Source organism: Symphalangus syndactylus, chromosome 18, assembly GCF_028878055.3.
Source record: "Symphalangus syndactylus isolate Jambi chromosome 18, NHGRI_mSymSyn1-v2.1_pri, whole genome shotgun sequence".
Lineage (NCBI taxonomy): Eukaryota > Metazoa > Chordata > Mammalia > Primates > Hylobatidae > Symphalangus > Symphalangus syndactylus.
The window spans coordinates 18,962,779-18,989,168 of record NC_072440.2 but is presented as its reverse complement, the minus strand read 5'-3'; the positions used below and the strand labels follow the sequence as shown (position 1 = coordinate 18,989,168).

Below are 26,390 nucleotides of genomic sequence, written 5' to 3'. Positions count from 1 at the left end.
GCCTGGGCAACAGAGTGAGACACAATCTCAAAAAAAAAAAAAAAAAAAAAGTGTAAGAGTGAACTTTAAAGTTAAAATACAACAATTTATTGTATATTTATTATACAGGTGTTATATGTAGAATATATACATATTTATTATATGTTACTTTATTATATGTGTTACTTTAACTGACTTTTTAAAACTGAGCCCTAAAAAAAAAAAAAAAAGAAAAAAATTGTTCATGAGCCCTGAAAAAAAAATTTTAAACAAGTAGAAAAAAGTAAAAAATGAAAGCTAACTGCCCTACTATATCAGTCCAGCTGTGTTAGGTACGGGGGAGTCTGCTGTAATCCTAAATTGTGCTAAGAGTTAGAAAGGAGAAGAACAGGACACAGAGAGTAACACTGGGGTGGTATATATCTGGTGGGTAATGGGATGGCAGACACAGCCAATAAACAGCTTTGGACAATATAAAAAGCAAAAAATTTCAACATATAGTCCATGAATTAGAAGTTTCATGGAAAGTTATATGAGTTAGTCCCTGTAAGTTATAATCTTTCAAATGCAAATACATATAAACTAATCTAAAATGATTAAAATCAAGGTATTACAAATAACTGGTCTCAAGTATAGAAGATCCCACTAGATTGCCATTTGTTGTAATTTATGTAAAAAACAAGTCTTTTTCTGTACAGGAACTATTCTAATTTTTTTCCCCAAGTGAACAAATCTCAAACTTGAGTTCTTTGAGTCGTGATACTCTTTGAAAACTACTCTCCTAGAAAGGCTGCAAAACTGTGCAAAGTGGGTTCATGAGGAAGACCTCAAAGGGAAGATCAGACTAGTGCAATAGTCCAGGTGAGCAATGATAAGGCTTGATTTGGGGAAATGGCTATGGATATGGAGAAGAGGAAATGGATCCAAGAGATAGTGAGGAGACAGACGAGTGGTTCTTGATGGCCAAGCAGATGTGGAGGGTGGGAAGGCACGAAGAGCCTGTGATGACTCCTAGACTTCTATCCTGAGTTATTTATCCAAAATTCAACCTCTCTCCCCTTCTCTCTAAGCACATGGCTGGTTCCTCTGGCCACCAGCCTCCATCCTGAAGCTATCTAGGAGCCCACCAATAGTAACTTTATTAGCCTAAACTCAGGGATAGTTCAAAGGGGCTCATTAGGAATAACAAAAGATACTACCACTCAGGGAATTCCAATGGTTTTAGGAACTGTGCCAGGAACCAGGGACAAAGGCCACATATATTTTTTATTATACCACATATAGAAATCCTACAACTTCAAAGCAAAAAAACGTAATAACCCGATTAAAAAATGGACAAAGAACCACAACAGACATTTCTGCAAAGATAATATGCAAATGGCCAACAAACATATGAAAAGTGATGTTCAGCATCAATAATCATCAGAGAAATGAAAATCGAAGCCACAGTGAGATATCACCTCACACCCATTAGGATGGCTACTATCATAAAACAGAAAGTAAGTGTTAGTGAGGATGTGGAAAAATGGGAACTTCTGTGTACTGTTGGTGAGATTATAAATGTTACAGTGTTATGGAAAACAGTATGGAGGTTCCTGAGAAAACTGAACAGCATTCCAAATGATCCGGCAATCCCATTTCTGGGTATATATCCAGAAGAATGGAAAGCAGGCTCTCAAAGAGATAGCTTCACACCCATTCTCATAGCACTATTCACAACAGCCAAAAGATGGAAGCAACTTAAGTGCCCATTAACAGATGAATGGATAAACAGAATGTGATATATACATATAATGGAATATTATTCAGTCATAAAAAAGTAAGGAAGTCATGTCACATGCTATATGGCATGGATAAAAGTCAAAGACATTATACTAAGTGAAGTAAGCCAGTCACAAAAAAAAAAACAAGTAGTGTATGATTCGACTTATATCAAGTATCTGAAGTAGTCAAATTCTTAGAAACTGAAAGTAGAATGGTGGTTACTAGGGGCTCAGGGAAAGGGAAAAGGGGAGTTTAATGAGAATAGAATCAGGTCTGCAATATGCAAAAGTACTGGAGATTTGTTTCACAACATGTGAACATGTTTAATACTACTGACCTTACACTTAAAATTAACATGGTAAATTTTATGTCACATGTTTTTTAACACAATTTTAAAAAAAAAAAAAAAAAAACCAAGTTGAAAAACTGGCTATATTCTTTGTAAGCATTACTTTGGGCTAAAGAACCTCTTAGAGGATATAAAACTACAAGGTAAATATAAAAACATTTTATACCCGGAAAACCTTGTTACCTGCAACAAACCCAACTACCAGATCTTTTCCAGTGGTAGAACGTTGACCTTTGACCCAGAGTGCTTTGAGGCTATTAAAAGTGTAGAAATAGACAAAATTGGAGCAGCAGAGACTGGAAATCACTGGAAACCACCCTCGATATGGTGCCAGGCTAGGGGAAAAACACAATAAGCAAAGTAAAGGTCATGGACAAATTAGAAATTGGCAGAGAAATCCTAGGAAAGGCTGACCATCATTCACATGGTCTCAAGCTTCATTCCTACATGAATACAAGGGACTCAAAACTGTACACACACCTCACATTCTGAAGGATGTCCAAACCAAGAAATCTATTCTAGCACTAATGATACCAAAGAAACAACACAAAGTCTGACTGATTTATTAATTCCCTCCCTTAATTTTCTTTAGTAACGTTGGTATATAAAATTAGAGACAACTTCCTCATGGCTGTTAGTTAATAGAGTACCATTCATGTTTTATTACAGGGCAAGAACAGTTAAAATTAAGTAATTATAGGAAAAAAGTACAAAAAAAAAAAAAAGATGGGGGAATTCACAAGGGCAGAGGAGCTCACAGGAGCTCCTACAGGCCAAATCTGGGGCAATTTGAATACCAAAATAATTAAGTACAGTAATCAATTGTAAACCACTGAAAAATAGACATTTCTGAGCCTATACCAATAATAAGTAGATAAATAAATGAAGGAGAAGTGGAGGTCCCGCTTACAGCAGAATGCCAACACTGGTAAAATTGTCACTGTGGAGGCAATGCTGGAGTTGGAAAGTCGTCATTTTGCAACTTCGTGGTAAATTTAGCGGAGAAATGTTGATAAAACACAGGATATTTGTATTGTTTTGAAGTATCTCCACATAGACTGCTTATAGTTGCAAGGGAAGAAAAAGTAATTGCACAATGGCTAAATCAAATTTAAGAAATCATAATTAGCCAACCAAGGGCAGGCAGACAGTATGTGAGTCAAGATGTGATACCTTGAGAAGGACACAATATCACCTGTGCATTATTCAGGCCAATAATGCATAACCTCAATGGGATCATGAGGAAATGTCAGGCAAACTTAAAATGAGAAACATTCTATTTTTTTTTTTTTTTTTTTTTTTTTGAGACAGAGTTTCACTCTTGTTGCCCAGGCTGGAGTGCAATGGCGCAACCTCGGCTCACCGCAACCTCCCTCCTGGGTTCAAGTGATTCTCCTGCCTCAGACTCCTTAGTAGCTGGGATTGTAGGCATGCGCTATCACGCCCGGCTAATTTTGTATTTTTAGGAGAGACGGGGTTTCTCCATGTTGGTCAGGCCGTCTCGAACTCCTGACCTCAGGTGATATGCCCGCCTCGGCCTCCCAAAGTGCTAGGATTACAGGCTGACTGTATTGTTTAAAAGTGTCAATGTCATGGGGCTAAAAGGCTTTGATGTATTTAACTTACTCTCAAATAATTCAGAGGAAATTTGTGTGTGGTGTGTGTAAGGAGTGAAGGGAGGTGGGACAGAGACAGCATGAGCAAAAATGGTAAAACAAAGAGGAAAAGATGTTAACAGATGAATCTGGGTAAAGCATATACTTGTCTTCTTTGTACTAAGTTTAGTTTCGCAAATTTTTGTAAATTTAAAATTATTTCCAATAAAAAGCTAAAAAAAAGAAGTACATAATCTGTCTTAATGCACCTGACAGGAATGAACTAAACAACTATTTTTTTTTTTCAGTTTACTGTATATAAAACAATGCATTTTAGTTTCATGGAAGACTCCATGATCAAGAATCAAATGGCTTAAGATTAAGTATTGTACAAAAATAAATAAATAAAAAGAATCAAACGCCTCACTACAGATCTTTAAGAAACTGAAAACAATTATGTACTTATAAATCAGGCAATTACAAATTCACAACATTATTGTGCTATGAGAAAGATAGAAAGTAAGCATAACTCTACTGGAAGCACAGGAATCTCCTAACAAGTTGCTTTAACGAAGGTGAAATGAGGTAGTACTCACAGTCCTTCTTCTTTAATGATCTCCAGGAGCACCATGTGCGTAGTTTTGGATTTTCTTTTCTCATCAACTACAAGACCAAACGGTGCATGTTTATTTTATTTATTAATTAAAAAAAACTTTTTTTTTTGAGACAGAGTCTCACTCTGTCGCCCAGGCTGGAGTGCAGTGGTGCGATCTCAGCTCACTGCAACCTCCACCTCCTGGGTTCAAGCAATTCTCCTGTCACAGCCTCCCAAGTAGCTGGGATTACAGGTGCACACCACCATGCCCAGCTAATTTTTGTATTTTAGTAGAGGCGGGGTTTCGCTATTTTGGCCAGGCTGGTCTCGAACTCCTGACCTCAAGTGATCTGCCCACCTCGGCCTCCCAAAGTGCTGGGATTATAGGCATGAGCCACCGTGCCCTGCCTATTTTTTAATATTTTTAGAGGCGGAGTCTCACTATGTTGCCCAGGCTGGTCTCAAACTCGTGGGCTCAAGGGATCCTCATGCCTCAGCCTCCCAAAGTGCTGGGATTACAGGCGTGAGCCACCATACGCGGCCTATGTATGTTTAAACTAAATCCTTTGAGAATTATAATTGTCAGCATCAGCAAGTTTCACCGAAATGCCATTTACCTCACCTTTGAGCTCCCTAGGTTGCCCCAGAACTAAATGATGCACCTGTGTGACCATGTGCTAAATTCCCACTGCAGATCCCTCGCCCTTCATCTGTTACTCATGAACCATAAAGCAGTCTAATTTAATTCCTAATTTCCAAAGGAAAAGGCATGACAGAAAACATCTCTTTTTTTTTTTTTTTGAGGCGGAATCTTGCTCTGTCACCTAGGCTGGAGTGCAGTGGCGTGATCTCAGCCCACTGCAAGCTCTACCTCCCGGGTTCACGCCATTCTCCTGCCTCAGCCACTGGAGTAGCTGGGACTACAGGCGCCCGCCACCATGCCCAGCTAATTTTTTGTTTTTTGTAGTAGAGATGGGGTTTCACTGTGTTAGCCAGGATGGTCTTGATCTCCTGACCTCGTGATCCGCCCATCTCGGCCTCCCAAAGTGCTGGGATTACAGGCGTGAGCCACCACGCCCAGCCTAATTTATTTCTTATATTTCATAAAGCTGTCTTGTTTTATTCAATTAATGTATATATTTTCCTCATTTTAGCATCTTGTAAAGCAAAGAGGAAATAAATTACTATCTACCTTTTACAGGAGAGGCTATAGACACAAAAGCTGGAAGAACAGATGTGGTCGGCAGCAAAGCCAGTATTAAAATTCAAGTTTCTTTTTTCTTTTTTTTTTTTTTGAGACAGAGTCTCTCTTTGTCATCCAGGCTGGAGTGCAGGGGTGCGGTCTCAGCTCACTGCAACCGCTGCCTCCTGGGTTCAAGCAATTCTCCTGCCTTAGCCTCCTGAGTAGCTGGGATTACAGGCTCCTGCCACCATGCCCAGCTAATTTTTTGTACTTTTAGTAGAGACAGGGTTTTACCATGTTGGCCAGGCTGGTCTCGAACTCCTGACCTCATGTGATCCGCCTGCCTCGGCCTCTCAAAGTGCTGGGATTACAGGCGTCAGCCACCAAGCCCGGCCTAAAATTCAAGTTTCTTAAAGGGTTTTAGCCTTGCGTTCTGTCTCCTAATCTAAAAAATAAAGTCTCAAAAGGACAAGGACTGTGTTTTTCCTGGCATTCTCACTGAAAACAAAACTCACCTCAATTAACTTCAAATTTCCTACCCATACCTGAAAAGTAATTTTCGAACATAAAATATGCAATTTAACCAATTTCCTAAGAATTAAAATTGGTACCAGTATGGCTTGTGGGATGGCAAACTGGCAAACCCCTATAGAAGGCAATCTGAGGCTGGGCGTCGTGGCTCATGCCTGTAATCCCAGCACTTTGGGAGGCCGAGGCGGGCGGATCACCTGAGGTCAGGAGTTCGAGATCAGCCTGGCCAACATGGCGAAACCCCGTCTCTACTAAAAACACAAAAATTAGCTGGGCGTGGTGGCGCATGCCAGTAATCCCAGCCACTCGGGAGGCTGAGACAGGAGAATCACGTGAATCCAGAGGTGGAGGTTGCAGTGAGCCGAGATTGTGCCACTGCACTCCAACCTGGGTGAGAGAGACTCTGTCTCAAAAAAAAGAAGGCAATCTGGCAATAACCATCAAAATTACAAATACAATTACCCTTTAATGCAGTAATCCTATATCTGCGAATTTATCCCATAGAATTCACAGAAACAACGTGGCATAGGAACAAATCTATTCTTATATCATTTCTGTAATAACAAAAGGGTGGAAACAACCCCAGAATCTACAACAGGGTAAGGGTGATACAGGTTATGGTGCATTCACACCATGGAACACTCCACGGCTGTAAGACAGACTAAGACGCTCCCAATGCGCTGATTCGGAAGGCATCTAAAACATACTGTTAAGTGAAAAGTTCAAAGTACAGGACAGCATGTAAAGTATGCTTTTTGTGTAAAAAAGAGAGAAAAAAAGTAAAAAAGGGAGAAAATTAAGACTATATATTCTTATTCGCTTGTTATCCCATAAAGAATGTCTGCAAGGCTACTCAAGAAACTGATAAACATGTTACCTGCAGTGAAGAGGAAAGGGAGACAGGGCAGACTAAGAGTGAGCATTTTCACTGCACTGTATACCTTTTTATATATTTTGCCTGTTGAATCATGTAAAATTATTTATCCAAAAACTATAAAATTAACCAAAAATAGTAGGCATAAAGGGTTTAACCTTTGAATTACTATTCAAAGCTAATCTTACTCATCTCTTCATGCAAGTTCTGGCATAGGTTTACAATTTCAACTTGAACAAATCTGAGGAAAAAACAAGCAAGAATCACAGTGAGCTGTAGAGTCCCATAAAGCTGCAAAGGCAGATTAGGACTACACGCCTACATTAGCAATGGCATTGAGTATGTGGCTCCAGTATGTTCCTATTCTGCCTCTTCTTCTGAGATCATCTAACTCCCTCAAAAAACTCTCCACTGTGTGCCTTAAGTCATATGGCTTCTTAGAAAAGGATTGTAACAATTCAAAATTATTAATGCAAGCCCACTCAGGTTCTTAGATTAGAAAATGGCTAAGGCTATGACTCATCCAGGAATGACTCTCTGTTAATTAGGAAACATGATATCTTCTGGAAAGAAAAGGAAAATAAAACTTAAAAATAAAAAATAAAATAGGAAACAATGATGACCAGTATTTAAAGTCAATGGTGGATCTCTATAGTATCAGAAATCATTGATTAATTCAGAAATCACTAAACTGGGGTGGAGGCTGAGGTGGGCCAGGCCTGTATGCCCGGCCAGCCCTTCCTCCACAGCCAACAAATGCACATGGGTTTTTCTTGCTGTGGCCACAGGGACATCTGATAAAGTCTTTGCCCCACGGGCACCTCTGGCTTTCCCGCCCTGACCTGGAACCTCCGCAAGGGCTGTAGAGTAAGCACTGCCTCTGCACCCCAGGAGGAGTAGTGGTCCTGAGTATCTCAGATCTGCATAGAAGGGGGCACTGCCCATTTTCATCTCCAGGCTAAAGTCACCCCAGAGTGTGGCTTCACAGGGTGTGTGGAGAAAACCGCAAGCAGCTCATCTATGGAACGAGTTCGAAAGCCTCCCGCTCGGCTCTGATGGAAATACACCTGTTCTGGAAATTTGAAGGGGCTGTTGATGTGGCCTTGATCTTTGCCTGTCTTGTCATCAGTTGTCAGCAACAACTGGGCAAAAAGCTCTGGAAAAGGTCCGGAGGCAAATTGAGTCCACAGAGCTACAGTCCACCCTTTACCCTGGGTCTTAGAGAACTCATCTCAGACAGAGAAAGTAACATGGCCTGATGTGCACCATTGGTTCTTAGGAGCTTTTTCCCCATCTGCCTCTTTCAGATCACCGATGAGCAGAAGAAAGAGTGAAAGCTTCCTTCCCCACTGTAATCTGGAGCAGGAAGTCAAGGGGCCTCTAGAGTGGGAAAGGGGGTGGCAACTTTAGGCCCCAGTCTACCAGGTATCTATCTTCTCCCTCTTCTACAACTTATTTCAAACTTCTGGGATACAGTTTCAGCTGAAAAGTTTATTTTCTCAGGCAAAACTTGTTCCCCCTTAACCCTATCCCCCCTAGAAAAATAAAAACACACATACATTAAAAAAAAAAAAAAAGAGCCTGGGTACGGTGGTTCATGTCTGTAATCCCAGCATTTTGGGAGGCCAAGGCAGGAGATACCTGAGATCAGGAGTTCAAGACCAGACTACCAATCTGGTGAAACCCTGTCTCTACGAAAAAAGAGGTTCCTGTAATCCCAGCTACTTGGGAGGCAGAGGCAAGAGAGTCGGTTGAACCCGGGAGGCGAAGGTTGCAGTGAGCCGAGATCATGCCATTGCACTCCAGCCTGGGCTACAAAAGCGAACTCCGTCTCAAAAAAAAAAAAAAAAAGAAATTACTAGAGAAAACGTTTGCTTCCTGACACCATATGAATAGGAATATGATTCTACTTACCCTGAAGTCGAAGTCTAGCTGTATCCAGGGGAAAAAACACTGTCATTGCTGTCACACTTCCCTGAAAAGTTTGAAAAAGGCCATTACAGTATCACAAACATAGGAAGTCACAACTTTTTTTTTTTGAGACAGGGTCTTGCTCTGTCATCCTGGCTGGAATGCAGTGGCGTGGTTGTGGTTTACGGCAGCCTCAAACTCTTGGGCTCAAGTGATCCTCCCACCTCAGCTTCTCAAGTAGTTGGGGTTACAAGCACATACCCTCCAGGTGTATATCACCATGTTTGGCTAATTTTTAAATTTTTCTGTAAAGATGGGGGTCTCACTTTGTTGCCCAGGCTGGGAGTCACAACTTCTTTTTTTTTTTTTTTTTTTTTTTTGAGATGGAGTCTTGCTCTTTTGCCCAGGCTAGAGTGCAGTGGCGCGATCTCGACTCACTGCAACCTCCGCCTCCCAGGTCCAAGCAATTCTCCTGCCTCAGCCTCCTGAGTAGCTGGGATTACAAGTGTCTGCCACCACGCTCGACTAATTTTTGTATTTTTAGTACAGATGGGGTTTCACCATGTTAGCCAGGATGGTCTCGATCTCCTGACCTCATGATCCACCCGCCTCAGGCCTCCCAAAGTGCTGGGATTACAGGCGTGAGCCACTGTGCCTGGCCGGGAGTCACAACTTTTAAATGAACAGAAGTTTATTATTAGCAATCGATCAAATCAGATTTTCAGTGAACAAATACATATAATATTTTAATCTATTAGGATTAGTAATGTTCAAGCTTCTACTATGCTTTAGTAGAAGTATTTAATTTTTCAGAAGAAAACTCCTCTTTCTCTCTCTCTCAGAGACTGAAAAAGAAAACGTATTTCCCTGCATATGACAAGATAGGGGGTTTGCAACCTACGACACATGTCAAACATAGGAGGCAAATGGATTTTTAACCTTCTACAGGTCAGTTTCTGCTATCATGAGCACTCCCTGATAACCCCCAAAACCAAAATACCCGGTAATTAAACAGACACATACTTTTATTCTGTGCTTAATACATTCACCACAAAGTGAAAGGATCATATTGTCTTTGAAATAGTAGTTTGCTTGTGTTTTAAATTAAATAGGAACAATCTCTTCGCTAACAATTCTTTAAGCTCATCCAAGATAACACAATGACACAAATTATCAATGAAGAAAAACAAGCAAACAACAGTCTTTCCACTTATAAGGTCCTATATAAAAACCACAAGCATATATTTAGGGATGAAACTATATGCACGAAACTTCCATTTTGGTTTATGGTTCTCAATCCAGATGCATACCCACTGGTATAGATTTGCAGGCATAAAATCAAGTTTAGACTGCTGATCTAATAATGGTTACAAAAAAATTAATTAATTAGTTAATTATTTTAGAGACAGGGTCTTGCTATGTCATCTAGGCTCCAGTGCAGTGGCGAGATCATAGTTCACTGTAACCTTGAACTCCTGGGCTCAAGCAATTTTCCTGCCTTAGCATTCCAAGTATTTAGGACTACAGATGTGTGTCACCACACCCAGCCAATTTTATTTTTTGTAAAGACAGAGTCTCACTATATTTACCCAGGCTGACCTCAAACTCCTGGCCTCAAGTGATTCTCTGGCCTCAACTTCCCAAAGTGCAGGAGTACCAGGTGTGAGCCACTGCACCTGGCTTCACACAATATTTTAATCATGAGGTTGCAGTGATCCAAGATTGTGTCACTGCACTCCAGCCTGGCTGACAAAGCGAGATTGCCTCAAAAAAAAAAAACAAAAAAACAAAAAAACAAACGAATAAAGGCCGGGCATGATGGCTCACACCTGTAATCAATTCCAGCACTTTGGGAGGCTGAGGTGGGCAGATCATGAGGTCAGGAGTTTGAGACCAGCCTGACCAACATGGTGAAATCCCCTCTCTACTAAAAATGCAAAAAAATTAGCTGGGCCTGGTGGCACACGCCTGTAATCCCAGCTACTCGGGAAGCTGAGGCAGGGGAATTGCTTGAACTAGGGAGATGGAGGTTGCAGTGAGCCGAGATCATGCCACTGCACTCCAGCCTGGGCAAAAGAGACCGTCTCAAAAAAGAAAAAAGAAAAAATATATATATATATATCTATATCATGATAAATAACTAGGAACTAGGTCAACTTAAATAAGAAAATTTGGTAGGCCTATTATCAGTTTAAATAGGTCAGCCTCCATGACAAGGGAGAATACTCCAATATTTGTATTCTTCAAAACACATATTAAATGTTACCTCTCCCCACCTATCAGCTTACAATTGGTTGTTCAGTCCTCTAGGTTGCCATTAGCACTTATTTATGACTCTTTCAGCACATATACTAGAGTGAAATCTAACTCTTCTGCTAATTTGTGAGAGTATTCTTTCTATATCTGTGCACATCCTAGATTCTCAATTAAACATTTATTCAATTCACTGTACTTTCACTTATTTATGCTTTTTTGATGACCCCAACATAAATGTTCTTTTCTAGTCATGATAAATGATTAAATGATATTCAATGTTTCAAGATATGATACTCAACGACTAAATGATATTCAATGTCTCACAAAACACTGAACCCACAAAGCTTTACAAATCCTACAAATCCATGCATCCAGCATTCTTGCTCATCTTCAGGAGGCAATTTCCAAGAAAAATGGGAGCTGGAAAGTTAGAGAAAGCTTATTAAGTTTATTAAGGCTCTAGCATTCGTTTTCTATTGCATGGTATTGCATTTCTTTTCTTTTCTTTTTTTAAGACGGAGTCTTGCTCTTGTTGCCCAGACTGGAGGGCAATGGCAGGATTTCGGCTCACTGCAACCTCCACCTCTTGGGTTCAAGTGATTCTCCTGTCTCAGCCTCCCAAGTGGCTGGGATTAAGGGCGCCTGCCACCATACCCAGCTAATTTTTTGTATTTTTAGTGGAGACGGGGTTTCATCATGTTGGCCAGGCTGGTCTCGAACTCCCGACCTCAGGTGATCCACCCGCCTCGGCCTCCCAAAGTGCTAGGATTACAGGTGTGAGCCACCGTGCCCAGCCAGTACTGCATTTCTTTGAAGGGTACTGCATAGACAGGGCATCTCCAGACAGAAAAAGTCTAGCCTGGAAGCTACCTCTTCAAACACTGGGTCACCTTCATCCCTCTTTTCTGCCAGCTTTAAATAAATACTTGAAGGTTCCTAAACATAAAAGTCCTTACCTACCTACCTAGATATCTTGAAGTGAAACACCAAGATAAAGAGAACAGTCAGCCCAAAGAGCTCATTGGTCTATTACTACCTCAAGAACTGGCATATGAAAATTCAAATCAGGCCAGGGACGTTGGCTCACGTCTGTAATCCCAGCACTTTGGGAAGCCGAGGCAGATGGATCACCTGAGGTCAGGAGTTCGAGACCCGCCTGGCCAACATGGTGACCCTCCCCCCCGCCACTAAAAATACAAAAATTAGCCAGGCGTGGTGGTGGGCGCCTATAATCCCAGCTACTTGGGAGGCTGAGGCAAGAGAATCACTTGAACCCGGGAGGCGGAGGTTGCAGTGAGCCAAGATCGTGCCACTGCACTCCAGCCTGGGCAACAAGAGAGAAACTCCTTCTCAAAAAAAAGAAAAAAAGAAAATTCAAATGAGTAACACCAAGTAACAGTTTTATAAATTTAGTAGTACTGGAAAAACTGCATCAAGAGGGTTAGCTGAAAACCCACCACTGCCTCCTCCCTACTCCAGTGATTAATAATGAGAACAGATTTATATATAAAAGGACTATACAGAAAAACAAAAAGGGGTCTAATTGGTAGATGAGAATTAAAAGAATACCACAGTGAGACATTTTAAAATTTATTTATAAGTGACATGTAATAACTGTACATGTTTATGGGGTGCAGAGTAGTGTTTCAATGCATGTACACACTGTATAATCATCAAACTGGGGTAATTACCACACCCATTACTTTAAACATCATTTCTTTGTGGTGATAACATCGGAAATCTTCTCTTCTAGCTATCCTGAAATACGCACGACACTGTTATTTGCTATCGTCACCATAGTTTGTAATAGAACACCAGAACTTATTCATGTCTAACTTTTTCTTTTTTTAAAGAGATGGGGTCTCCCTGTGTTGCCCAAGTTGGCCTTGAACTCCTGGGTTCAGGCAATCCTCCTGCCTCAGATTCCCGAGTAGCTGGAACTGCAGCCCTGTGCCACCACAGTACCTGGCTTAAATGAAACTTTGTACCCTTTAACTAACCTCTCCTGGTCCCCCTCTCCTTCCTACCATCTCTAGCCCCTGGTAACCACTATTCTACTCTCTACTTCTATAAAATCAACTTTTTTAGATTCTACTTATGAGTAAGATCATTTGATGTTTGTTCTTCTGTGCCTGGCTTACTTCACTTAACATAATATTTATTGTCCAGGTTCATCCATGTCACCACAAATGGCAGGATTTCATTCTGTTTTACAGCTGAATAAAATTCCCATTGGTATATTTACATTTTTCTTATCCATTCATCTGTAGATAAGCATTGATAAGCATTGATTCCACATTTTCTATTGTAAATAGCACTGCAATTAACACAGATAATGCAGAGGTCTCTTTGACATGCTGATTTCATTTCCTTTGGATATATACCCAGTAATGGGATTGCTGGATCATATGGTAGTTCCATTTTTAATTTTTTGAGGAATCTCCATACTGTTTCCATAATGGCTGCACCAATTTACATTCTCATCAACAGAGCGCAAGAGTTCCCTTTTCTCTGTATCCTCACCAGCATTTGCTAGTTTTTGGCTTTTTTTTTTTTTAATGGCTAAGTTGGAAAGTGGCTCACTGTATGCGACACATTTCCACTATGTCGGATCTCACTTCTAGTTTCCAGCTGAGCCATCTGAGGTGACTGGGCAAGTCCTTTCTCTCAATGTTTCATTTCCCATAAATGAGAAAATAGGTGGAGGGCCTTAAGACAGTTTTGATTTGAATAACGGCTATTAGATATCATCAAGAGCTTTTTCTCCAGACGACACTGACACAGGCACACTGGGTTCTGCTTTCCTTATATCCCCCTTCTGAGCCCAGGCCCTGCTCCTCTCACTTTCAATCCCAATTCAGGCTCCAAAGGACTAGCAAAAGGAGTCCTTTTAATAATATCTAGTGCTCCTTTGTCCTGAAATCTGGCTAAGGGAGGATTTCAGGGCCTCAGCTGGTTGAGGAATGGTAGAGACAATCCATCCTTGCTCATCTACGCACCCAACCTCAGAGCAAGTGTGTACTTGGGGCTCGCTGGTACCTAGATGTGCAAGGTCGCTCTACCAGGGCCCCGTGAAGGAATGGGATCCCTGTTTTCTGTCTTTTTTATCGTAGTCAATCTAATTGGGGTGAGATGATATCCCATTGTGATTTTGACTTGCATTTCTCTAATGATTAGTGATGTTGAGCTTTTTTTTAAGTATCTCTTGGCCAATTCTATGTCTTCTTTTGAGAAATGTCTATTCAGAGCTTTCGTTTTTTAATTATTTACTTGGTTTTTGTTTGTTTTTGCTATTGAGTTGTGTGAGTTGCTTGTATATTCTGGATATTAACCTCTTGTCAGATGCATAGTTAGCAAATAGTTTCTCCTATTGTATAGGTTATCTCTTCACTTAGGCCAGTCATTGCGCCCAGCCTGAAGTGTTTTATTGAGTGTGTGAGAAAAGGGTGGGATTATGGTTGACATGCAGGAGAGCCTCCGAGTCTGTGTCGATTGTGAGCATCATCTGTTGTCTTGTGAGAAAATGGCCCAAGGCCAGGTGCGGTGGCTCACCCCTGTAATCCCAGCACTTTGGGAGGTCAAGGCAGGCGGATCACTTAAGCCAGGAGTTTGAGACCAGCCTGGGCAACATAGCAAGACCCTGTCTCTATAAAAATAAATATAAAAAAGGTGGAAAAAGAAAGAGAAGGAAGGAAGGAAGGAAGGAAGGAAGGAAGGAAGGAAGGAAGGAAGGAAAGAAAGAAAGAAAGAAAGAAAGAAAGAAAGAAAGAAAGAAAGAAAATGGTTAAGAACCGCTGTTCTGAAGAAAGCATTATTGGCTGGGAGCAGTGGCTCACGCCTGTAATCCTAGCACTTTGGGAGGCCAAGGCAGTAGATCACTTGAGGTCAAGAGTTCGAGACCAGCCTGGCTAAAACAGTGAAATCCTGTCTCTATTAAAAATACAAAAATTAGCTGGGAGTAGTGGCACAAGCCTGTAATCCCAGCTACTCAGGAGGCTGAGGCAGGAGAATCTCTTGAACCTCGGAGGCAGGAGAATCGCTTGAACCAGAGGTTGCAGTGAGCCAAGTTCGTGCTACTACACTCTGGCCTGGGCAACAGAGTGAGTGAGACTTTGCCTCAAAAAAAGATAGCAGAGGAATACAGAAGAGTAGAAGAATAGTGGGAAAGCTGCAATGTGATGAGGACTCAACCCAACATTCCTGGCTTTGAAGATGGGATAAAAAGCCACTAGCCAAGGAATGTGGCGGCCTCTAGAAGCTGGAAAAGGCAAGGAAACGGATTATCCCCTAGAGCACACATGTCCAATCTTCTAGGGATAATCCTGGGACATACTGGAAGAAGAAGAATTGTCTTGGGCCACACATAAAATATACTAACACTAATGAGAGGTGATGAGCTTAAAAAAAGGTCTGTGCATAATTTTTGTGATATCCGCCACACCAGGTAAGCAAAAAGTCCTCGCATTCAAAGGGCTGGACATGGCTGCAGGCCTAGTCTCCAAAAAGGAATACAGCTCTGCTGACACTTTGATTTTAACTCTGTGAGACCCGCATCAGTCTTATCTACAGATCTACAAGACCTACAGAAAATAAATTTGTGTTATTTTAAGCCACTAAGTCTGTGGTCATTTGTTACAGCAGCAATAGAAAACTAATACAACAGGATTACTATTATACAAATTGTGGACACAAACACTGGGAAGCATGGCTGGGTGTCACAGTAATACCAGACAGGCAGTACCAGTCCCAGCTAGTAACTGTGAGTACGGGAACCTGACTTGCCAACGGTGACTTGGAGCACCCAGCTGGAACAGGAAATTCTGTGCCCAGAAAGCTAACCATTATCACATTTTGCCAGAAACCCATTTCCACCTTTTTGCTACAATCCCTGGAGGCTGGAAGCAGTAAACAGATAGGCAGAGGCAGGGGAAAGCTGTGAAGTGGGGAGGAAACTAAAAGCTGACCAGTTTTAACCAATTAAAGGAAAGGGTACACACACATACACACACACGTATGGATTTCTTTTAGGCTTTGTTAGAAAACGTAAGTGTAAATGTGAGGGTTAAATATTTAAAGTTGAAATGTAGGCTTCCATTTCCAGCAATATGGTAGCCTAGAAAACGTGCTGCAAAATACCTAGAAATGTCAAATAAAATATATATAACAAATATCCTTTAAATGCTTAGCTGAACTTGCAAGAAAGTAAGGGAAATCCATTGGGGCCAGAAAGAAGATTAAAAACCTACAGGGTTATGAAGGCTCTTCTATTTTGGTTGTCTGAGGATTTTTTTTTTTGCCAGTCTAATTGCGCAAGGGGCTTAAAAAAAAAGGTGGAATTAACATATTATAAAATTAACCATTTTGAAGTATTCCATTTATATATTCATAATATTATTCAACCACCACCAAAGTTCCAAAATATTTTCATCATCCCAAAGAAAATCTCATACTCATTAAGCAAGTACTTCCCATTTCCCCCTTCACTCAGTTCCTAGCTGCCACTAACCGGCTTTCTGTCTCTACTCTGGATATTTACTCTAAAGGAAATCATGTAACCTGTGACTTTTTGCTACTGGCTTTTCTTTTCTTGTCTTAGAGATGGGGTCTTTCTATGTTGCCCAGGCTGGAGTGCTGTCTGTACCTATTCATAGGCACAATCATGGTACACTACAGCCTTGAACTCCTGACTCAAGTGATCCTTCTGCCTCACTCTCCCAAGTAGCTATGACTACTGATGATTGCCACCATGCCCGGCCATGGCTTCTTTACACTTATCATGCTTTCAAGGTTCATCCATATTGTAGCACATACAAATTCTTCATTCCTTTTTATAGCTGAGTGTTCCACTGTGTGTATATGCCACATTTTATCTATTCAAAATGTTTTGGAATGAGATAGAGGTGGTGGTTATACAACATTGTGAATGTATTAAATACCACTGAACTATACTTGAAATAATTTTATGTTGTATGAATTATATCTCAATTTAAAAAATTAATCCTCACAACAACCCAATGAAGCAGGCGCTATCATTCTCTTTATTTTACAGATGAGGAAGCAGATACCAAAAGGTACAGTAATTTTCTTAAAGTCAGATAGTTTGTGATAGAATCAGTATTTGAACATAGGCAGCCTGACTACAGAGCTCACGCTCTTACTATAATTAAAACTTTTTAAAAATTACTAATATAGAAATAAAAATTAGAGGCCAGGTGTGGTGGCTCATGCTTGTAATCCCACCACTTTGGGAGGCCGAGGTGGGCAGATCACGAGGTCAGGAGATCGAGACCATCTTGGCTAACACAGTGAAACCCCTTCTCTACTAAAAATACAAAAAATTAACCGGGTGTGGCAGCATGTGCCTGTAGTCCCAGCTACTCCGGAGGCTGAGGCAAGAGAATGGCGTGAACCTGGGAGGCGGAACTTGCAGTGAGCTGAGATCGTGCCACTGCACTCCGGCCTGGGTGACAGAGCAAGACTCCGTCTCAAATAATAATAATAATAATAATGTACTCCGAATACTAAAGCTAAATTTGGAACACAGCATTCTATACCTCAGGGACTTGCTGTATTTGTCTCCTAGCCAAGCAAACACAAAGATGACTGTTTTTATAAGCAGCTATTACCTGAAGCAAAATATTTGTTATATATGTGAGTCTTATGCCAAGCTGTATAAGCACATAACTTTTCAGAATCTGAATTTAATTTATCTTAACATAAATACTCATTTTTTTCCCCTGAGGACTGTCTGTTCACTTACATAAAATTAGAAGGCACAAAATACCGAGAAGATAACCACAATGTACAATACTGTTGTGCCAGAGAGGCATAAAATAAATCCATTATTTTGAGTCCCACAGAATTCTAACCATCTATCTGAGTGGGGGTTCTATCGCTGACAGCAATTACAATTTTAAAGAATCTATTTCCCAAGAGACACCCTTCTTTGTATCTCACTCAAAATATTTTTAATTACAACACTCTATCTTCCCACCCCAGCAGCATTTAACCATTCAGTGTTGGGAGAGTAAGTGACTTCCTACACTATATTGGCACTTGAAGCAGTGGAGTCCCTTCAGCTGAGAAGTGAGGAGACAGGGCAGGGTAGTTGAGGGGTCTGCCCAAAGCCAGAGTGGCAGAGGCAAGGTTACAACCAAGATCTCTGACTCCTACTCCTACTGTTTATGGTTCTCCTACCAAAGTTCTCAACCTTTTTTCAATCAAGACACACATGACATTGAAATTTTCTCTTCCACTTATAAAAGTGTACACAACACACACACATAAGATCTGGGAAAATCAAACAACTAATTCTTAAGAATGATTATATGAGGAGGGAGGGAATTAAGAGTGGTTTCTATTTCTCATGTTACGCATCTCTGTACAATGTTTTTATAAAGAAGCGTGTTAAACATTTCAGTTTTGAAGTGGGTAAGAGGCAAATATTTTTTATAAAAGACATCAGAATACAAGATATAATACAGTCTAGTGATTCTCAAACTATAGTCTGGAGATCCCTAAAAGTCCCCAAATCCTTTCTAAGAGACTTTGTAGGATTAAAAACCTTTTCATAAGAATCATTATGATATAATAAGATGCTATTTGCCCTTCTCATTCTTACTCTCTCACAGTGTGTAGCAAAATTTTCCAACGGCTACACATAAATGTGTGATATTGCAACAGACTGAATTCAGAAGCAGATAAAAGGATCTAGCTATCTTCTATCAAGTCAGAGAGAGGTTTGCAAAACTATACATCAATGCCATTCATCTTACAACGTTTTGGAAAATATGGTTTAAAAAATATAGCTTATGTATGTTAACATGTAATGGATGTATTTTACCTTTTTTTTTTTTTGTAGAGGCGAGAGAACATTGGAATTATAGGTATGAACAAGCACACCCAGCTAATGTATTTTTAATGATTTTTAATGAATTAACAAATATCTTGGCCGGGCTCAGTGGCTCATGCCTGTAATCCTAGCACTTTGGGAGGGTGAGGTAGGAAGACTGCTTGAGGCCAAGAGTTCAAGACCACCATGGCCAACAACATAGACCACATCTCTTTAAAAAAACAAACAAAAAGGCTCACACCTGTAATCCCACTTTGGGAGGCCGAGGTGGGCGGATTGCTTGAGCCCAGGAGTTCTAGACCAGGCTGAGTAACATGGTGAAACATGTAGAAACCCAGTCTCTACAAAAAAATTAAAAAAAAAAAAAAAAAAAAAAATGGCCAGCATGGTGGTGCACGCCTGTAATCCCAGCTACTTGGGAAGCTGAAGTGGGAGAATTGCTTGAGCCTGGGCTGTTGGGGCTACAGTAAGCTGAGATTGTGCCACTGCACTCTAGCCTGGGTACAGAGTGAGACCCTGTCTCAAAAAAAAAAAACCAAAAAACAAAACCAAATATCTCAATGATTTCTCAGTTTTAATTTCTAACACAATAATATTGATATAACCACATAAGCAAGACTCTGGGGTTGGTGAAAATTTTTAGGAGTGTGAATGGGTCCTATGACTATAGTTTGAACACAGGCCATTAACTACAAAAAAAATACATCATTAACAAACTTCATTATTATTTACTATCGATTCTAATACTCCCTTCAGCTAATCTTATCACGCCAGGGTCACAAAAACAGAACCTGACATCATCACACTACCGCTGGGTTGGCCACTGTCTTTACCAGGAAAACTCCATAAAAAGGTAAATACCTCTAGGAAGCTATATATTATATAGGATATTGATTATATCCTATAATTAATGTCTTACAGATGATCATTTATTAGGGTTTTTTTTTAAATGATGGGATGTGATACTATGATGCAAAGTATATATTTGGTCCTCATCCTAGGCTCCTGACACAGAGCTCCTGGTAAAATTCTTGTTATTTCCTGAATGACAGGAATGTCTTCTGTTATAATAGTGTCTTAGTCCCTGGTTCCTGATGCAAGAGCATCCAAGACCCTTGGAATCTCCAGAGTGCTAAGAGTGTCTTTTTGTATACTGATGGCCCCTATCTTTTAGTGCATTAATTGTATCTTCAGCTGTATCTAATACAGTCAGAAATTTGTGCTTGAATTTGAATATATCACTAAGCTTCAACAATTAACATGAATTCATAGCTATGCATTAAATTTTTTTTTTTTTTTTTTTTGAGACAGAGTTTCACTCTTGTTGTCCAGGCTGGAGTGCAATGGCGCAATCTCGGCTCACTGCAACCTCCGCCTCCTGGGTTCAAGTGATTCTCCTGCCTCAGCCTCCTGAGTAGCTGGGATTACAGGCATGCGCCACTACACCTAGCTAATTTTGAATTTTTAGTAGAGACGGGGTTTCTCCATGTTGGTCAGGCTGGCCTCAAACTCCCGACCTCAGGTGATCCTTGAGGTCACCTTGGCCTCCCAGAGTGCTGGGATTACAGGTGTGAGCCACCGTGCATTAAATATTCTAATTGTAAATTTTTAATCGATCAAAGCAAAGCATGCATAGTTTAAAAAATCACATGGTATGACAAAATATAGCAGTTTTTGCCCCACTCCTCTCTATTTTATCCAATCTTCCTTCAGAGAGGCAATTAAATTCTTCCAGTTGTTTGTTTTGGAATTTATACATCTCCATATAATAATATACTGATATCTTATTAATCATTTTTAGACATTATTTACATTCTCTTATGGGGAATGAGAATTCAGCTCTCTTATACCACATTCTCTGTTTTTTTGTGGTTATTGTTTTGAGACAGGGTCTCACTCTATTGCCCTGGCTGGAGTGCAGTAGCATGATCTCAGCTCACTGCAACCTCCATCTCTGGGTATCAAGCAATCCTCTCACCTCGGCCTCCCAGGTGGCTGGGACCACAGGTGTGAGCCACCACACCCAGCTAATTTTTGTATTTTTTGTAGAGACAGGGTTTTGCCATGTTGCCCAGGCTGGTCTTGAATCCCTCTCTTTATTCTCTCCATCCTTCTAATAGTTAAGATTTTTGCTTAAATCAATATTCGGTGTTCCCATGATTATCATGTATTAACTTTTATTTTTAATTTTTGCTTATTTTCTTTTTTAGTAGAGACGGGGTTTCACTGTGTTGGTCGAGCTGGTCTCAAACCCCTGGCCTCAAGTGATCTACCCATCTCAGACTCCCGAAGCGCTGGGATTACAGGCGTGAGCCACTGAGCCTGGCCAATCATGCAGTAACTTTTAAATTGTAGTCATTTTATTTCTATATATGTATTTTTTGAGACAGGGTCTCATTCTGTCGCCCAGGCTGGAGTGCAGTGGTGCAATCGTGGCCCACTGCAACCTTGGCTTCCCAGACTCAAGGGATTTTCCAGCCTCAGACTCCTGAGTAGCTGAGACTACAGGTGTGAGCCAGCACAGTGCTGGCATTTGCTTCTGGTGAGGGCCTCAGGTGGCTTATATCGTGGTGGAAGGTGAAAGGGGAACAGGTAAGAGAGGGAGTAAGAGAGAGGAGTGGGTACTAGGCTCTTTTAAAAAACCAGCTCTCCCATGAACTAACAGTGAGAACTCACTCATCACTAAGGGGACGGCACCAAGCCATTTATGAGGGATCTGCCCCCATGACCCAAACACCTCCCACTAGGCCTCACCTCCAACACTGGGGGTCACATTTCAACATGAGATTTGGAGGGGTCAAACATCCAAACTAGATCAGTCACATAAACAATTTTTAACCTAAGTTCCTGGGGATTTGGGGGTTACTCTTTTTTGTGAACAATTCTACAACTGACACCTGGATTTCCTTGTTTCTTTTTCTTTTGCTTTCTCTCTTTCTTTTTTTTTAACTTATTTATTTATTTTTAGAGATGAGGTCTCACTACATTGCCTAGGCTGGTCTCGAATTCCTAGCCTCAAGTGTTCCGCCTGCCTCAGCCTCTCAAAGTGCTACAATTACAGGCGTTCTCAGCCTGGCACCTGGATTTCTTAAGAATGCATCATCATCTACATTTCAGGCTACTTACTAAAAAAAAACAGATGATTTATTCATTCTGGGCTGTATCTGTCCCGTAAAAGGGCAATAAATATCTAAAGTATACTTTTTAATTTGGCCAACACAATCCACACATGAAGTTGAGCTTACAGACAGAGTAAGAATGAAACACTGGGTAAATCTGGTCAAGACTTGGTCCCCCCAGCGTGTGCAATCTTATGGGAATAATAGATAGGAACATACATAAATACAAAAGCAGATTTTCATGCCTTTTAAGCATAAAACAATGATGTTTGGGTTGGTATACCAACCATATCACCAAATGTGACTGACTGTTTCTAAAATGTTGATTCATCCCAGCAGGGTGAAAACTAGTGGGTGGGGGGAAAAATACAATGCTAGTCCAAAATCAGTTTCCAGAGGGGTCCAGAAGTGGCTAAAGTCACAGCAGCACCACTGAAGTTAATGTATAGCCTCTCCTGATTTAGAACACTGCATTATAGAACAGAAAGATTATTTTAAAGCCGGGTACGGTGGCTCACACCTGTAATCCCAACACTTTAGGAGGTGGGAGAATGGCTTGAGCTCAGGAGATTGAGGCTGCAGTGAGCTGTGATCATCCCACAGCACTTCAGCTTGGGAAATAGAGTGAGACTTTGTCTCAAAATAAATAAATAAATAAAAATTTAAAAAAATTTTTAAAAACCACCTAAGATGTTTTCCGTGGTTTGAGCTAATAAAATTCTAAAGATTAAAAGCCACTTACTATGGCTTTCATATTTACAAATGTTATTCACCTCATCAGAGTTAATGTAAGTCTTTTCCCTGGCATAACAATCAAGCTAACTCATATATACACAGACGGATAGGCAAGTTACACAAATGGCCTCATGGATGACACTCTCGAGTGTTTAATGGAAAGAGCGTGGGCTTTGGGACAAAATCTAGGTTCAGGTCCCAAGTATAGTATATATTATATAAGTAATTTCAAATCTCTATGTCTCAATTTCCTCATTTGTAATTTTGAGACCAGTATCTGTCAAGGTTGCTATGAGAAGTTAGAATCAAATTACGGAAAGTAACTGGGCGTGGTGGCTCACACCTGCAATCCCAGCACTTTGGGAGGCTGAGGTGGGCAGATCACTTGAGGTCAGGAGTTCGAGACCAGCCTGGCCAACATGGTGAACCCTCATCTCTACTAAAAATACAAAAATGAGCCAGGAGTGATGGCACACACCTGTAGTCCCAGGTACTCTGGAGGATGTGGCAGGAGAATCACTTAAACCTGGGACGCAGAGGTTGCAGTGAGCCGAGATCGTGCTACTGCACTCCAGCCTGGGTGACAGAGCGAGACTCTGTATTAAAAAAAAAACCATCTCTACTAAAAATACAAAAAAATTAGCTGGGTGTGGTGGCAGGCACCTGTAGTCCCAACTACTCGGGAGGCTGAGGCAGGAGAATGGCGTGAACCCGGGAGGTGGAGCTTGCAGTGAGCCGAGATCCCGCCACTGCACTCCAGCCTGGGCGACAGAGCGAGACTCCAACTCAAAAAAACAAACAAAAAAAATTATGGAAAGCCCCTAGCATCATACCAGGCACACAGGCGGCACTCAACAATTGTTGGTTTCTACATGTCCTTTATAGCTATAGCATCTGTTAGTAGTAGAAACCAGTATTAATTTTAGGTCCCTAAAATGAGTAATGACTTCTCAAGTTCCCTCTAAAAGAGCAATTGCTATTTAGTAAAAAATAAACACCAACTGCTCTTTCAGAAGGAGCTTCAGAAAGGTAGAAGGGTCAACAGTATAGAATACTTACAAAGAACTGGAATCAATTAAGAATGCAAAAACAGTCAGTAGATTTTTGTTTGTTTGTTTGTTTGTTTTTCTTCTTTTTTTTTTGAGACGGAGTCTCGCTCTGTCGCCCAGGCTGGAGTGCAGTGGCGCAATCTTGGCTCACTGCAAGCTCCACCTCCCGGGTTCATGCCATTCTCCTGCCTCAGCCTCCCGAGTAGCTGGGACTACAGGCGCCTGCCTCCATGCCCGGCTAGTATTTTGTATTTTTAGTAGAGATGGGGTTTCACTGTGTTAGTCAGGATGGTCTCGATCTCCTGACCTCGTGATCTGCCCGCCTCAGCCTCCCAAAGTGCTGGGATTACAGGCGTGAGCCACTGCACCCGGCCCAGAATATTCTTTAAATAAGCTTAGCACAAAGCGAAAGAGAACAGGCAGAGGCTGAAGCTGCCAGATTCCAGATCAGATTGGTATAGTTTTCTGATGGGACAGGCCTGACCATGTTTGAGGGCTGAACAGAAGTAGACACTAGGTTAAAGCTATAGGAAAGAGATGAAAATTACTGGAGCAAAGTCCTAGAAGAAAACTGGCCGTGGGCTGGAGGGGAGGACCAAGATCGAAGGTAGCAGACACTGAATATGTCTGTTTCTCCTCTGAGACCAGCAGAATGTAGAAAACACGAGTACAACTGTAATTGGAAAAAACTGAAAAAACTCATCCCAAGTAGGTTCTATTTTATCTAGAGAGTAAAAGGTAAGATCATCTGCAACAAGTGAAGGGAATGGGTGGAGATGGCCATGAGGCAAGAGAACATTTCAATTCCCTTAAATTTCTAAAACTAGGTATAAGTGCTGCATTTGCAAGAATATACTTGAGACAGAAATGAATAATCATGGTCTTACTACAATGTTCCATTATGCTAGATGCTCCACAAATATAATCACATTTACTTCTCACAAGAACCCAGTTAAGTGAGGCGTCGTTACTGTCCCTGTTTTATAGTTCGATTAAAGATGACATTCATAGTTAAGTTCTACTACAGAACTTTTTTTTTCAGCTATTATGCCATATTTGCTTCTTTAAAAAATTAAGTTATACAATACTATGTATGACGATATAATTTCATTAATCCTTTTTGATTCAGGCATAAACAAACAAAGTTAGAAAAGCAATTCCAGGCCAGGCGCAGTGGCTCATGCCTGTAATCCCACCACTTTGGGAGGCCAAGGCAGGCGGATCACCTGAGGGCGGGAGCTCGAGACCAGGCTGACCAACATGGAGAAACCCCGTCTCTACTAAAAATACAAAATTAGCCAGGAGTGGTAGTGCATGCCTGTAATCCCAGCCACTCAGCGAGAGGCTGAGGCAGGAGAATCGCTTGAACCCAGGAGGCGGAGGTTGTGGTGAGCCGAGATCGCATCACTGCACTCCAGCCTGGGCAACAAGAGCGAAACTCCATCTCAAAAAAAAAAAAAAGAAAGAAAGAAAAAGAAAAAGAAAAAAAGAGAAAAATAAGCAACAAGTGAAAAAAAGAAGTATCTTTGTAGATTAAATAGAAATACATTACCACTATTGCCAGTCACTCTCTCTACAGCAGGAGTCAGAAAACTATGGCCTATGGGCCAAATCCAATCTAATACCTGTTTTTGAAAACAGGATTTTATTGGAACACATCTCTGTCCGTTCATTTACTGTCTACAGCTGATTTCACATGACCATGGCAATGCTGGGTAGCTGTGACAACTGTACACAAAGCCTAAAATATTTCCCATCTGCTCTCTTTAAAAAGTTTGCCAACCTCTATGTTCTTTTATAGCACTTAACTGTATCTAAAATTATTCTACTTATTTTTTAATTATTCATTTATTTATTTATTTATTTATTTATTTTTTTGAGACAGAGTCTTGCTCTTGTCATCCAGGCTGGAGTGTAATAACACAATTTCAGCTCACTGCAACCTCCGCCTTCCGGGTTCAAGTGATTCTCCTGCTTCAGCCTCCCAAGTAGCTGGGATTACAGGCGCCCACCACCATGCCTGGCTACTTTTTGTATTTTTAGTAGAGACGGGGTTTCACCATGTTAGCCAGGCTGGTCTCGAACTCCTGACCTCAGGTGATCCGCCCGCCTCAGCCTCCCAAAGTGCTGGGATTACAGGCGTGAGCCACCGCACTCGGCCTATTCATTTATTGTCTGACTCCCCTATTGGAATGCATAGTTCATGAAGAAAAAGACCTTCTTCTCTACTGTATTCCTTGCACCTAGAACAGCGTGTGGCACATAGAATGCACTCAATAAAGGTGTTTAATGAACATTTATTGCAAGAAAGAAGAGAAAAACATTTCCCATCTTCTCACTTTCTTCTTTTAGATGCACTCCAACTATTTACCCCACCACTCCACCAAAACTGGTCTTCTCAATTAACCACTGGATTTATCAACATGATAAATTCTCAATTATTTCTTAGTCCTCACCTTACTTGACCCATCAGCAGCATCTGACCCAGCTGGTCTACATCCTTCCCCAGAAACACTTTCTTCACGTGGCTTTCACTCTTAGTTCTTAGCTTCCCTCCTACAGTACTGATCCATCCTTCCTTTTGTCTCCTTTGCTGGT

General features: G+C 41.0%; 1 protein-coding gene across 2 annotated transcripts in view; it reads right to left on the bottom strand.

Annotated features, from left to right (window-relative positions):
- The window catches only part of SLC25A17 (solute carrier family 25 member 17), a 54,811-nt gene that overhangs the window by 26,373 nt on the left and 2,048 nt on the right, over positions 1 to 26,390 (bottom strand). The window contains exons 2-4 of one of the 2 annotated variants that reach the window (XM_055252796.2): positions 8,785 to 8,845; positions 4,284 to 4,350; positions 2,276 to 2,427 (exon numbers count right to left, since the gene is read on the bottom strand). In XM_055252796.2, the coding sequence (XP_055108771.1) occupies positions 2,276 to 2,427; positions 4,284 to 4,350; positions 8,785 to 8,845 (280 nt within the window). The remainder of the gene's footprint in view (positions 1 to 2,275; positions 2,428 to 4,283; positions 4,351 to 8,784; positions 8,846 to 26,390) is intronic. The other variant, XM_055252797.2, reaches the window with a different exon arrangement.